The sequence below is a fragment of the Heterodontus francisci genome, chromosome 15 (genome assembly GCF_036365525.1).
Source record: "Heterodontus francisci isolate sHetFra1 chromosome 15, sHetFra1.hap1, whole genome shotgun sequence".
Taxonomy (NCBI): domain Eukaryota; kingdom Metazoa; phylum Chordata; class Chondrichthyes; order Heterodontiformes; family Heterodontidae; genus Heterodontus; species Heterodontus francisci.
Window position 1 is genome coordinate 29,233,048 of NC_090385.1, and position 12,939 is coordinate 29,245,986.

A 12,939-nucleotide genomic window follows, 5' to 3' on the forward strand; every position below is an offset into this window, starting at 1 on the left:
TTGCATCCACATATTTTAAAACAATCTAGGAAAGAGATACCAGAGGCATTACTACACATACTGAATAATTTATGAAAAAAGGTGTAGTGCCAGAGGACTGGTGGATAGCTAATGTAATACCAAGATTTAAAAAGGGGAATAGAACATTTCCAGGGAATTATAGACCAGTCAGCTTAACATCGGTGGTAGAAAAAATGATGGGATCTCTACTAAAGAAGAGAATAGAAGATCATCTATAAATGAAAAATACAATAATGAATAGTTGGCATAGATTTCAAAAAGGAAAATCTTGCTTGACCAACCTTACTGAATTTTTTGAGGAGGCAACAGAGAGAGTAGAAAATGGTAATGCAGTAGATGTAACTTATCTGGATTTTCAAAAGGCCTTCGATAAGGTACCCCATAATAGACTAATGAATAAGATCAGAGAATGCAGACAAGTGGCAGAATGGATTGCTAGCTGGTTTCAAGACAGAAAGCAAAGAGTGGGAGTTAAGGGTAGTTATTCAAAGTGGTGGAGGGCGGGTAGTGGTGTTCCACAAGGAACAGTGCTGGAACCACTGCTGTTCACAATTTACATTAACGATTTGGACTTTGGAATCAAAAACACAATTTCTAAATTTGCAGATGACACCGAATTGTGGGGGTGTAGTCAATACTGAGGAGGACTGCAACAACTTACAGGAGGACATTAATAAACTTGCAAAACAGGCAAATAATTAGCAAATAATGTTTAACATAGATAAATGTGAGGCAGCACATTTGAGTAGGAAAAATAGGGAGGTCACTTTTTACTTGGAAGGTGTGAGTCTAGGTGGGGTAGAGGAACAAATGGATTTCAGAGTACAAATAAACCAATCACTAAAAGTTGTACCACAGGTTAGCAAGGCCATAATAAAAGCAAACCAAGCACTAGGCTTTATTTCTAGAGGAATAGAATTGAAAAATAGGGAAGTTATGCTAAACCTGTATCGAACCTTGGTTAGACGATACTTAGTGTACTGTGGGCAGTTATGGTCACCATATTATAAAAAGGATACAGAAGCATTGGAGAAGATTTACAAGGATGAAACCAGAAATGCAAGGATATACATTTCAGGAAAGGATGAACAGGCTGGGTCTCATTTTTCTTGAAAAAAGAAGACTGAGGGGTAACCTAATAGAGGTCTTTAAGATTATGAAAGATTTTGATAGAGTGGATACAGAGAGAAGTTTCCAGTTGTGGGGAAGAGCATAACTAGAGATCATCAATACAAGATAGTCACCAAGAAATACAATAGATAATTCAGAAAAGCTTCTTTACCCACAGAGTGGTGAGAATGTGGGAATCACTACCACAGGGAGTGGTTGAAGTGAATAATATAGATGCATTTAAGGGAAGGCTAGTCAAGCCTATGAGGGAGAAGGGGATAGAGGGTTATGCTGATAGATTTATATGAGGAAAGACAGAGGGAGGTTCAAGTGGTGCATAAATGCCAGCATGTACTGGTTGGGCCAAATGGCCTGTAACATTACCTTACGTCCTATGTAATCCTATGTAAAAACTCTTGAGGAATTTTAGACCCTTTGATTTCTTGCAGCCATGACACAGTGATTTGTTTAAGATTTATCAAGCAAAGCAGTGATGTGACATTTTTGTTAAGAAATAGTTAGAAGTCTACTGATGTCATACCTAAACCCTGAAGAAATTAAGATAAACTGTTGAAGTTCATAATCTAATGTGGACCCAAGTTAGGCCTCAATATATCATACAGGCATTGCAAACAAAATCTTTTATTACCTCAGGGTGTAAACGTAAGATTGAAAGGATTTCTGTTCTATTAGTGACATTGTTCTATGTGCTAGGGAGCCTTGGATCATTTTATAGAAGTTTAAATAAAGCTTTTGTAGGATCTCCTGACAGTTCAGTGAATTTTTCCAGTAAGCAGCTGAGACAGACAGATCAGGGGGTCTCAGAGCCAATCTTTGCTTAAGTGGAGTTAACTGATTTCAACAAGGGGCAGTGATGGGGTGGTAGGGAAGAAGGAAGGGTGCTAAAATTGGTTCTCGGACCCCCACCCTGGACAATTGAGGGGAAAAAAATCAGGCTTGGTTGCTCCTACTGATTGCTATCCAATTACTCCTGTTGAAGAAGAATTTGGAGAGCACACATCTGCTTATGTCAAAATAAGGAATTTGGGTTCCACTGCAATACCCCTCACAGTGAAATAGTCCACCAACACTACCTGTCAAGGTTCACACATGACTAATGACCACCTGGTGGAAGTGCCAAAGGCCTTCTGGTACTTTGGAACTGTACCCCATAATGGAACGAATTCCTTCAGGAAAGGGAGAAACAAAAATTCTCTCTCTATATAAGGGTTGCTAATCATGGCTTATGCCATGCTATCACAATGGGGCAAGGTGAAGAAGCAGCCCCCAAGAACTACCTCAGCTGGTATGGGGATTGAACCTGCGCTCTTGTGTTATTCTGCATTATACTGTAGCCAACTGAACTAACTGACCTTTGAAACAAAAAATTTGAGGAAAAAAACCCTTTTTTTAAGTGAGCTTCATATTCCCACACAAGTGATATCACAGTGGCTCAGTGACATTATCAGATAATTAACTCTGACTGTGTGGCCTGAAGCGTTATAGATATAGTCATTAATGTTTGCAACCATAGCAACCATATGAATGTTAGAAAATTTAATGAGTCTCACAAGAAATGTATCAGTGACAAAATGTCTTTTTCCCTATTTCTTCTTCAGGTTACATATCATTTCATAACATGCAGCAACTTGATTTGGGCTCACTCACCCTCTTATAGTGGGTCAAATTCAACTTTGGCAGGAGCACAAAACAGACAGTAATGGATCAGCTGCCATCATAATTCTCATCAAATAGTATATTATGGGCAGACGATTTGATAATGCCTGTATTGGACACCTACCAAAGTTGAATTTTACCCCCATGAGGATGTATCTTACAGGTACTTGGTGGTTCTCCTACTGGCCTCACTGAGGTTGGGAGCGTGCAGTAAGTGAGACTGAAGAAAACATTCTCCCTCCTTTCCTTAATTTCCACCTGTAAGGGTGACCACAACTCACTCACAATTGGCAGCCCTGATCGATCAGGAAATTTAGCTAAAAGTCACGAGATCATAAGGTTATAAAATACTTATAGATGAGGGAGGTATTTGCCCATTCTTAATTCATCCATTCACAATAGCCCTACACTCCCCTCATTTCTTAATGATATTAGGGTCTCACCTCCCCTACTTTGCCCCAAACGCCATTCCAAGTGTTGATTACTCCCTTTATAAAGAACCTCCTGATATTAGTCCTAAAGCTTTCTTTTACTATTTCAAACCTGTATTCCCTTATCCTTCCCACCCAGTCTAATTTGTGGTAGCATTTTAGATTAAGCTTTTCCATATAATTTACTATTTTATGTACCTCTATAATGTCATCTCTTTGATGCCTCCCTTCCAGGCTAAAAAAAATCTCTCCTGTTTTTGTCATGACTCAGACCTGTGAGATTAGCAATCAGCCTCATGACTCTACCCTGCACTGCTTCCAGAGCTTGAATGCCTCCCTTATTTCTCAACAAGAACTGGACACAGAATCAGAATCACAGAATTGTTACAGTGCAGAAGGATGCCATTAGGCTCATTGTGTCTGCACTGGCTCTCTGAAATAGCAACTCCCTCAGTTCCATTCCCCTGCCTTCTCTCCGTAACCCTGCACATTTTTCCTTTTCATATAACTGTCTAATTCCCTTTTGAATGCTTCAATTGAACCTGCCTCCACCACGTTCTCAGGCAGTGCATTCCAGACCTTAACCACTCGCTGTGTGAAAAAGTTTTTCTCATGTCACTTTTGCTTCTCTTACCAAATACTTTAAATCTGCACCCTCTCGTTCTTGATCCTTTCACTAGTGGGAACAGTTTCTCTCTATCTACTCTGTCCCGACCCCTCATGATTTTGAATACCTCTATCAAATCACCTCTCAGCTTCTCTTCTCCAAGGAAACCAGTCCTAATGTCTCCAATCTATCTTCATAACTGAAATTCCTCATCCCTGGAACCATTCTCGTGAATCTTTTCTGTACTGTCTCCAATTCCCTCACGTCTTTCCTAAAGTGCGGTGCCCAGAACTGGATGCAATACTCTAGCTGAGGCTGAACTGGTGTCTTATACACAACACTCAAGGTCTGGCCAAAGCACTGCACCACTTGATCACAACTTCCTCTGACTTGTACCCTACTAGTTTGATAATGTAGTTCAACATTCTATTGGCTTTGTTGATGTCTGCTGGTTGGACATATTGGGTGGAATTTTACGGACTTTGCTTTTAAATGAGGGACGGGAACATTTCCAGGTTCCGACCCCAATAGCTTTTGAGGTCCACTTGCCTGTGCAATCTTCCCAGAGGTGGCTAATTAACAGGACGCCTCCAGGAGCCGTACCGAATTAAGGACGGTGGGCGGGCTGCACAGGCAGGAGGGCCAATCGGACTGGAAGAGGTGGACGCTGCTGCTGTAGGTGGAGGACCGCCAGGGCACCTCAAGAACACTTTTGAATGTTTAAAAATAAAATGTGGCCACAGCTGCCAGGCCAGGAATTAAAGGAAGCCTTTCTGACACACCTCCTCTACCCCTTGTCTGCCACAAAGAGGTGGCCTCCAGCCATCTGTCGGCCTTATGCCTCGTTGGGTGCACCCGTCGCCATCAGGACAATCCTGGTGGTGTCACCACTTTGCCCCCAAGTGGACACCTAATTGCTACTAATTGGCTAACCACCGCTGCCGGGCGGGTAGCCTGAGCCAGTCTGACCCCACCTCGGGCAAGTTTGTTTGGAGGCAGAATCACACAGGTAGATGATCTGACGTGCACCTTTCTAAAACTCCCCTCTCCCCACTTCAAAGCCAGCTCCGTGTGGCTGATAAAATTCGGCCCATTGACTCTACTCAGACTCTTGGGCCTCTTTCAATTTCATTCTTATCTATTTCAACACTATTCACAGAGTATATATGTTGCTTTTTCCCTTCCTTCATACAATATGTTACACTTGCCTGCATTAAGTTTCATCTGTCACTGTTTGGTCCACACATATTTTATTTAACTTATTCTGTAATTTCTGGCCTGTCTCTTTCAATTCCAATTTGCTACTGTCTGCAAATTTGACCAATCTGTATTAACTTTCTGAAACTAATGTTGTAAATTAGAAACAATGATGTCCTAATATGGAGCCCTGGGCACCCAACTCTCATTCACCTCCTGCCTGACATTAATCCTCTAACCAAAACCTATTTTTTTCCCCTTGAGGTAACTTTTCTCGCTTCATTCACAAGTTTTGCCCTGAATTTCCACAGCTTTGAGCATAACAAGTAATCTTTCATGTGGAACAATATTAAATGCCTTTTGGAAGTGATGTAGTGTTTACCACAGTTGATTTGGGCTTTAAGTAGTCAGACAGAATCCTCCTCGTCTATGGTACTAAGGTATGGGTTATACTCAAATGTATTCCTGACAATCGACTTCATTATTTTACAGGCCTTGTAGGACCCCATAAAGTACTTTTGGAATGCATAGATAACCCCCAGTATCTTTTCTCTACTGCAAACCATCTTCTTAAATCCCTCTCCCGTGTCTCCTCCACCCTCACTTCCAGCAGTAAGCGCAAGGAGCTCATGGACTTCTTTGTCACTAAGATCGAGAGCAGCTGCCTCTGCCACATCCCTGCCTTCCACTAGCCCATTGGGTGAAACTACCTCTAAATCTCCCCCAACCCCTACCCCTGAACTCATTTTTCTCTAGTTTCTCTCCTATCTCCCCTCATGCCCTCTCCGAGGTCATCTTGTCCATGAGACCCACCTCCTGCTCCCTCGACCCTATTCCCACTAAACTGCTGACCACCCAATTCCCTTCCTGATTCCCATGTTAGCCAATATAGTTCACAATTCTCTTGCTTCAGGTGTTGTCCCTCTCTCCTTTAAAACTGCCATTAACACCCCTCTCCTCAAAAAAACAACTCTTGACCCCACCATCCTTACAAACTACTGCACCATCTCTGACCTCCCTTTCCTCTACAATGTGTTGACACCTCACAAATCTGTGCCCAACTTTCCCAGAATTCCATGTTTGAATCCTTCCAATCAGATTTCCATCCTTGTCACAGAACCAAAACAGCTCTTATCAAAGTCACAAATTACGTCCTTTGTAACTGTGACAAAGGTAACAATCCCTCCTCACCTTTCTCAACCAGTCTGCAGCTTTTAACATGGTTGATCACACCATCCTCCTCCAACACCTCTCCAATGATATCCAGCTGGGTGGGACTGCTCTCACCTGCTTCCATCCTTATCTATCAAATCACAGCCAGAGTATCACATGCAATGTCCTCTCCTCCTGCTACTGCACCGTTACCTTTTGTGTCCCCCAAGGATCTATCCTTGGCCCCCTCCTATTTCTCATTTACATGCTGCCCCTTGGAGACATCATTCCAAAAACACAGTGTTAGTTTTCACATGCACGCTGACGACACCCAGCTCTACCTCACCATTGTCTCTCTCGACTCCTACACTGTCACTAAATTATCAGACTGCTTATCTAACATCCAGTACTGAATGAGCAGGAATTTTCTCCCAATTAAATATCGGGAAAACTGAAGCCATTGTTTTCAGTCCTCACTCCATTCCCTAGCTACCAATTCCATCCCTCTACCTGGCAAATGCCTGAGACTAAACAAGGCTTTTTGGAACCTTGTTGTCATATTTGACCATGAGATGAGCTTCCGACTACATATTTGTGCCATCACTGTTTCCACATTCATCACATCGCCCAAGTTTACCCTTACCTCAGCTCATCTGCTGTTGAAATCCTCTTTCATGCCTTCATTACCTCTAGACTTGACTACTCCAATGCACTCCAGTCTGGCATCCTCAATTCTACCCTTTATACATACGAACATACGAATTAGGAGCAGAAGTAGGCCACTCAGCCCCTTGAGCCTGCTCCGCCATTCAATAAGTTCATGGCTGAATTGATTATGCCACATTTCCACCTACCTCCGATAACCTTTCACCCCCTTGCTTATCAAGAATCTATCTACCTCTGCCTTAAAAATATTCAAAGACTCTGCTTCCACCGCCTTTTGAGAATGAGAATTCCAAAGACTCACCACCCTCTAAGAGAAAAAATTTCTCCTCATCGCTGTCTTAAATGGACGACCCCTTATTTTTAAACAGTGACCCCTAGTTCTAGATTCTCCCACAAGGGGAAACATTATTTCCACATCCACCCTGTCAAGACCCCTCAGGATCTTGTATGTTTCAATCAAGTTGCCTGTTACTCTTCTAAATTCCAGCGGATACAAGCCTAGCCTGTCCAATCTTTCCTCATAAGACAGCCTGCCTATTCCAGGTATTAGTCTAGTAAACCTTCTCTGTACTGCCTCCAACTTGAGGTCATTCAAAACTCTGTTGCCCATGTCCTAACTTGCACCTACTGCCTTTCACCTATCACCCCTATGCTTGCTGACATTCATTGGCTCCCAGTCAAGCAACGTCTTGATTTTAAAATTCTCATCCTTGTTTTCAAATCCCTATTCCTGTTTACAATTTATATAAATGACTTAGATGAAGGGACCGAAGGTATGGTTGCTAAACTTGCTGATGACACAAAGATAGGTAGGAAAGTAACTTGTGAAGAGGACATAAGGAGGCTACAAAGGGATATAGATAGGTTAAGTGAGTGGGCAAAGACCTGGCAAATGGAGTATAATGTGGGAAAGTGGGAAATTGTCCACTTTGGCAAGAAGAATAAAAAAGAAGCATATTATCTAAATGGTGAAAGATTGCAGAGCTCTGAGATGCAGAGGGCTCTGGGTGTCCTAATGCATGAATCGCAAAAGGCTAGTATGCAGGTACAGCAAGTAATTAGGAAAGCTAATGTTATTAAATGTTATCATTTATCACAAGGGAAACTGAATACAAAAGTAGGGACGTTATGCTTCAGCTATACAGGGCATTGGTGAGACCACATCTGGACTACTGTGTACAGTACTGGTTCTCTTATTTAAGGAAGGGCGTAAATGCATTGGAGACATTACAGAGAAGGTTTACTAGACTAATACCTGGAATGGGCGGGCTGTCTTATGAGGAAAGATTGAACAGGCGAGGCTTGTATCCGCTGGAATTTAGAAGAGTAAGAGGCGACTTGATTGAAACATATAGGATCCTGGGGGGGTCTTGATGGGGTGGATGTGGAAAGGATGCTTCCCCTTGTGGGAAAGTCTGGAACTGGGGGTCACTGTTTAAAAATGGGGAGTTGCCCATTTGGGACGGAAATGGGGGGAGGTTTTTTCTCTCAGGGAGTTGTGGGTCTTTGGAATTCTCTTCCTCAAGGGGCAGTGGAGGCAGGGTCTTCGAACATTTTTAGGGAAGATGTAGATAGATTCTTGATAAGCAAGGGGGTGAAAGGTTATCAGGGGTACGTGGAAATGTGGAGTAATTAGTTCAGCCATGAACTGAATAGCAGAGCAGGCTTGAAGGGCTGAGTGGCCTGCTGCTGCTCCTAATTCGTATGTTCATATGTATTTCTCCATAGTCTCGCCCCTCCCTATCTCTGTAATCTCCTCCAGCCCCACAACCCTCCGAGATATCTGTGCTCATCCAATTCCAGCCTCTTCAGCATCCCCGATTTTAATTGCTTCGACATTGATGGCTGTGCCTTTGGCTGTCAGGGCCTTAAACTCTGGAATACCCTCCTTACACCTCTCCACTTCTCTACCTTGTTTTCCTCCTTTAAGACACTCCTTAAAACCTACCTCTCTGACCTAGCTTTTTGGTCATCTGACCTAATATTTCCTTGTGCGGTTCGGTGTCATATTTTGTTATTATAATGCTCCTGTGAAGTGCCTTGGGACATTTTACTATGTTAAAGGTACTATCTGTGGAAGAGCCTGTTACTCCAGAATTGGCCTTTATAGCCACTCCAGGCGCTGCTTCACAACCCACTGACCACCTCCAGGCGCGTATCCATTGTCTCTCGAGATAAGGAGGCCCAAAAGAAAGGTACTATGTAAATATAAGTTGTTGTTTACATGGAATGAGATAAGACTAGTAGATCTGCAGTTGCCTGTGTCTGTTTTGTCACCCACTTTGAACGTGGGTACCTCCCCAGTGTTCATTAATTATCTCTTTCCTGATGACTATCAATACCTAACAAATCCCCTTACTAGTCTCTTTCTACACTCAGATAAATACAATGTAACCTTGGGGCTTCTATTGTTTTAAGCCCTTTTAGCTTCTATAGGACTTAGAACTCATTTTGTTTCGAGCCCATTTTTATCTTTTCATGTTCTGCCCTCTTTGGCAGTCCTCATACTATTGTTGTACCAAAATATTATTTACTGTTATCATTGGTCTCTCTGATCAATCTTTTGAAGCGTTTCTGCATGATCCTGTATTTGTCCCACCAAAGCCTTTCCCCCTATTTTCCTGCCATATTTGTAGAAGTGCTTTTGTCTCTTTGTTGTGCTTTTAATTTATTCATTAATTCACTTAGGGTCATGCTTGTTTAGTCTGAATCTGATGATTACAGTCCCTCAGAAAATTTCAGGTATATTTGGCAGAGAAATTGGGCCTTGCCACACCTGTTTTTTTTGGAAACGGGCAGAAGGGGGTCAAAAAGCATCAATTTCATGGTGATCCCAAATAGGTCTGGATGATTTTTCAGGCACCCCTGGTGCCCCAGCTGAAACAGGAGCTAGGCCCCTTTTATATGTAAATGAGGGGTCTTACACCTGTTTTAGGATCCCTCTCCTAAATTGGATAGTGCCAGGCCAGTCCCTTTCGGGAAAATAAGTGCATTTTATTTCAGGTTTGATGTGGAGCCAAGCCGAGCAGGATTGCTCCTCTCAGCTCTATAGTTCGTGCTCCTCTTAGCCCCACAGCACTCTGAGAGCTGCTACTGGCCTGCAAACAGCCCCTATCCTGTTGTCCCTCTTCCGTGTTTCCTTCAACCTCCAGACGTTCCTTAGGACCACTGTCAATGAGGCTATAAGCCCGAAACTGTTCCCCTTGAAATGGGTGAGCTGCTGCAGGAGGCGTGACTGGTGCTGGCAGTCTGGTCAGATTATTAAAACGAGGCCCAAGGTCAATTTATGATGAATCTTGGGCCTCCCAGTTCAAGTATGTGTTGTCTGCCCGCCATTGGTTTTGTGCCCAAAAACTGGCTGCAACCAATTTCTATCCCATTGTTTTTATTAATGTTCATATTTGAAGCTCCCTTTCCAGTTCTCTACTCAAGTGCCCATTATCATGCAGTGCATTCTGGAAATAGGGTGGTCAAGGGGCCAGGTTCCAGGCTGTTCTGTATGTGACCAGCTTATATGGAAAAGTGACTGCATGAGGAACAATGCAGAAACACATCATGAGGAAACATTATGCATGTGAACATGAGCCCTGTCACTATAGCACTGGGTTTGCCATCCAATCTGGTAAATCACCATGCCACTCTTCAGGATCACATATTCAAATGTGCTGACACAATTTGTAAGTAGATTAATTACCTGTTTTTCTCCGCTTGGTTTTCTATAATGCAGCAGAAGCTCGACGGCTCCAACAACCTCTTTTCGTATTGCATACAGCAACGCATCCCCCACATAGATACTGAAACTCAGGAGCAGCTCCATGATCTCCAAGTTTTCATTTTCAATTGCTATGAGGAGTGCGCTCCGTCCCAGAGGATCTGTGCAGTTGATATTAATATTGAAGTAGATTTCAGCTTCCTCCAGAGCCTGCTTCACACTGGCATAGTCCCCCTTTTCCACTGCATTCAGATATGCTTTTTCCTCCAGCGAGAGCTCATTCTCTGCACGCACTATCTGCAATGGAATCCGGTCTATGTATGGAGAATAGTTGACCTTTTTGTAGTACAGCTGGGCCATTGTTCATTGTGCCGCATGGACTCTGTTTTAAAATAAGAAAAAGAAAATTCTGGGAGCTTAGCTTAGCTTTTAGAGTAGAACTGATTCAAAATTGACTCTTTGAGCACTATGAAGCATTTCTATTAAAGAGCTGAAATAGCTGATCTCATTTGGGGTGTTGGCGTAGGCAGGGATATACTTAGGGAGGAAACAAAGCAGCCAGGATTCTTACTCTTTATCACTTTATCTCTTTGGATACACCATCTGCTAATCACAAAATATTCCCCTTTCACTCTTATGTTTACTTTTTTAACGCTGCTTTGTAAATTGCTCTGCTCCTTAAATGAGGAGTGCTATAGGAATGTTTGCTGTTGAGGAAGATGTGGTGCAAACATGGTCACTAAAACAGATTATCCTATCATTAATTGATTGTTCTTTGTGGGTCCTTGCTGTGTAACTACACTTCAAAAGTACTTTATTAGCTGTAAAGTGCTTTGGGATGTCCTAACACTATGAAATGCACTATATACATAATAAAAACAAGAAATGCTGGAACCACTCAGCAGGTCTGGCAGCATCTGTGGAAAGAGAAGCAGAGTTAACTTTTTGGGGAAACGTTAACTCTGCTTCTCTTTCCACAGATGCTGCCAGACCTGCTGAGTGGTTCCAGCATTTCTTGTTTTTATTTCAGATTTCCAGCATCCACAGTATTTTGCTTTTATTGCACTATCTAGATGATGGTTCTTTTCTTTCTGAGTGGGCCAGTGTAATCAGCTTCCTTCTGTTCATCTGTAGACACTGTGGGAGCTTCTCATCCTCTTAAATAATTTCCTGGGATGGAGGGAGGAGAAGAATATTTATTACCGTTGCAAGGAAAGCGGCAAACAATGAGGTGATTTACTTATCCCGATTGTAGCCAGAGCATCGACAGCAATGGCTTCTCTTCCTTCCCCTGTACTGTTACAACTAAGTTCCCTAAGGATTCATCCTTTGCGTCCTCCTCTTCCTCATCTACACACTACCCCTTGGTGAGATCATTAACTGACATAGGATCATCTTCCACATGTACACTGACTGTACCCTGCTCTACCTCTCCAGCACCTCTCTCGAACTCTCCATTGCCTCTGTGTCCAGTCTTGGCTATGTCACAATTTACTCCAGTTAAACGTTGGGATGACCACCATACATTCTGTATACATTCCACCTATTCCATCCTCCTCCTCCCCCACACCCCCCACCAACCTGGCTGCTAAGTTATTATCTCAGGCTGAATCAAATTGTTTACAACCTCAGTATCCTATTTGACTCTGTGCTGTGCTCCCAACCTCATATCCTCTAGATCAGCAATTCCACCTACATCCACCTCTGTAATATTGCCTGCTTCCACCCCTACCTTGGCCATTCTGCTGCTGAAATGCTCCTCTATTCCTTTGTCATCTCCAGACTTGACTATTTCAACTTTCTCCTGGCCAACCTACCATCTTCCACCCTCCATAAACTTCAACCCACCTAAAGCTTTGCTGCCTCTATCTTATCCCGTATGAAGTCCAACTCGTCCATCACCCCTTTTCTTGCTAACCTGCATTGGTTCCCACTCCCCAATGCCTCCTATTTAAAATTCTCATCCATGTGTTTAAATATCTTTCTTGGCTCGCTGCACTGTATCTCTGTAACCTCTTCCAGCCTGATATTGCCCCCCCATCCCCCCCCAACTGCCCTCCACCCGACCTCTGTTCCTCTGACTCTGACCCTGACCTCTCCATTTGCTACCAAGGCCCCACTGGATTTCCATCCTGAAACCCTTCAGCCTCTCTGCCATTCTCTCCTCTTTGGAAGACACCTCTTTGATCAAACTTTTGGTCACTCTTCCTAATATCTCCCTCTTTGGCTCAGCATCCATTTTTTTCTGATTACTCCTTTGTGAATTACCTTGGGATGTTTTCTTATGCTGGGACAGTTCACATTATTTCAAGCTGCTCAGAAATACATGAAACAAGAACTCAAACTGACCTCAGCTAGTGGAGGAT

At 42.9% G+C, this 12,939-nt stretch overlaps 1 protein-coding gene across 1 annotated transcript in view; it reads right to left on the bottom strand.

Annotated features, from left to right (window-relative positions):
- Positions 1-12,939, bottom strand: part of LOC137377861 (short transient receptor potential channel 5-like) — a 135,327-nt gene that overhangs the window by 88,092 nt on the left and 34,296 nt on the right. Inside the window, exon 2 of the mRNA XM_068047932.1 lies at positions 10,556-10,955. Coding sequence (XP_067904033.1) covers positions 10,556-10,933 — 378 coding nt within the window. The 5' untranslated portion in view covers positions 10,934-10,955. The remainder of the gene's footprint in view (positions 1-10,555; positions 10,956-12,939) is intronic.